We start from the raw sequence: 2,406 nt of genomic DNA on the forward strand, positions 1-2,406 counted from the left end.
AAGAAAGTGATTTCAGAGCCCAAACTTGGCGGGTTTAAGCGCTCTTACGGCAACGCATCCGCTGAGCCTGCGCTCGGCCGGGGCGGATCCGGGCCCGCCGCACCGGGAGCCGCACCGGGGGCCGCACCGGGGGCCGCACCGGGGGCCGGGGCTCCCGGGCCGGGCCCGACGGGGCGGGCGGAGCGGAGCCGCCGCTCTTTGTTGACAAGTCCATGAAACAAGTCGAGTTTTGCGTGACTTCACGGCGGGGCGCCTGACGTCACGCGGTCACGTGGCGCCGCCTCCGAGTATATCTTTAACGGGAAAGTAATCGATCAGGCAGTCCGGGCCGCCGCGCTTCCAAAGTGCCGAGAGAGGCCCCGCGACGCCCCGGCCTCCTGCCCCCGCCCCGCCCGGCCGCCGGCAGCTCCGTCCCCTCCCTCCGCCGAGGGGGGGCGAGAAAAAACAGGGAAGAGGAGGAAAAAAAAAAAAATTAAAAGGAGGGGGAAAAAAAAAAAAAGCAAGCAAAAGCAAAGGCAAAAAAGCAAAGGAGCCAGCCGGGCGGAGGGCGGCGGAGCGGCGCGGCCGCGGAGCGGAGCGGTGGAGCGGCGGGTGCCCCGTGCCCCGCGCCCGCGGGCGCCCATCGCGGCGGGCGGGAGCCGGCGACGCCGCCCGATCCCCGATGCCCGGCGGCGGGAGCGGGGCGCGCAGGCGGAGGTGACCGGGCAGCCCCGCGCCGCGGGCCGCCGCGCACCGGAGAGGAGCGGCCGCCCCATGCCCCGCGGGGCCGGCGCCGCGGCGGGCAGCGCCGCTCGGGTGTAGCCCCGGGTCGGAGCCGCGGCGGGAGGGGGGCGCGGGGGGAGCCCGGCGGGAGGCCCCCGCGCCGCGCCCCGGCCCCGGAGCGGGGATGACCCTGTCGGGCGGCGGCAGCGCCGGCGACATGTCCGGCCCCGCCGTCCCGGCGGCCGAGGACGTGGATATCGACGTGGTGGGCGAGGGCGACGACGGGCCGGGCAAGGACGGCGACGGCGAGCCCGGCAGCCCCGCCGCCCTGCCGCGCCTGCCGCTGGACGAGGCGGCGGAGCCGGCGGCACCCGCGGAGGCGGGCGCGGAGAGCGGCGGAGGCGGCGGCGGCCCGAACGAGGCGGCCCCCGGCGGAGCGGCCGAGGGCGGCAAGGGGGGCGGCGAGGAGGGGGCGAGCGGCGGCGCGGCGGCGGGGCAGAGCAAGCCGAAGAGCAGCCTGGTGAAGCCGCCCTACTCGTACATCGCCCTGATCACCATGGCCATCCTGCAGAGCCCGCAGAAGAAGCTGACGCTCAGCGGCATCTGCGAGTTCATCAGCAACCGCTTCCCCTACTACCGGGAGAAGTTCCCCGCCTGGCAGAACAGCATCCGCCACAACCTCTCCCTCAACGACTGCTTCGTCAAGATCCCCCGGGAGCCCGGCAACCCGGGCAAGGGCAACTACTGGACGCTGGACCCGCAGTCCGAGGACATGTTCGACAACGGGAGCTTCCTCCGCCGCAGGAAGCGCTTCAAGCGGCACCAGCAGGAGCACCTGCGGGACCAGACGGCGCTGATGATGCAGGGCTTCGGCGCCTACGGCCTCGCCGGCCCCTACGGCCGCCCCTACGGGCTGCACCCCGGCGCCTACACGCACCCCGCGGCCGCGGCGGCCGCGCTGCAGTACCCCTACATCCCCCCCGTGGGGCCCATGCTGCCGCCGGCCGTGCCGCTCCTGCCGTCCGGCGAGCTCGGCCGCAAAGCCTTCAACTCGCAGCTCGGGCCCGGCCTCCAGCTGCAGCTCAACAGCCTGGGAGCCGCCGGCTCCATCGTCAAGTCGGAGCCCAGCAGCCGCCCGTCCTTCAGCATCGAGAACATCATCGGCGTCCCCGCCGCCAGCTCGGCCGCCAGCGCCCAGACTTTCCTGCGGCCGCCGGTCACCGTGCAGTCGGCCCTCATGGCCCACCAGCCGCTGGCGCTGGCCAGGACCACGGCCGCCATCGCGCCCATCCTCAGCGTGCCTACCAACATCATCGCGGGGCAGTTCCTGCAGCCCGCGGCCCCCGCCGCCGCCGTGCAGGCCAAGTGGCCGGCGCAGTAGCCCCGGGCGGTAGCCCCGGCGAGCGGCCCCGGGGCGGTCCCGGTAGCCCCGGCTCGGCCCCGCGGCCCCGGCGCCTCCGGCCGCCCCCTCGGGGCTCCGCGGCCGCCCGGGCTCTGAGCGGCGGCGGCCGCCGCTTGTACATATTTGTATCAAAAATCGCTGACGTTGCTTTCGGGGTTTTTATTTTTCTAAAGAGGCGAAATGACGGTCGCGATTAGGAGCTGCGAACTTTCACTTTTTTTGAAGGTTCCGGCGCTCCGAGCGGTTTTATCCGAAATAAACGAACAAACGAGGGAAAAAAAAATGTATTAAAAAAATAAGCG

At 72.2% G+C, this 2,406-nt stretch overlaps 1 protein-coding gene across 1 annotated transcript; it reads left to right on the top strand.

Annotated features, from left to right (window-relative positions):
* The first annotated feature begins 587 nt into the window (after positions 1 to 587).
* Positions 588 to 2,088, top strand: FOXD3 (forkhead box D3). The gene has a single exon (XM_069862295.1). It carries the CDS (start codon positions 887 to 889, stop codon positions 2,081 to 2,083), a length of 1,197 nt encoding a protein of 398 aa, XP_069718396.1. The 5' UTR covers positions 588 to 886; the 3' UTR covers positions 2,084 to 2,088.
* Positions 2,089 to 2,406: the final 318 nt, after the last annotated feature.

Source organism: Phaenicophaeus curvirostris, chromosome 8, assembly GCF_032191515.1.
Source record: "Phaenicophaeus curvirostris isolate KB17595 chromosome 8, BPBGC_Pcur_1.0, whole genome shotgun sequence".
NCBI classification, from domain to species: Eukaryota; Metazoa; Chordata; class Aves; order Cuculiformes; family Cuculidae; genus Phaenicophaeus; species Phaenicophaeus curvirostris.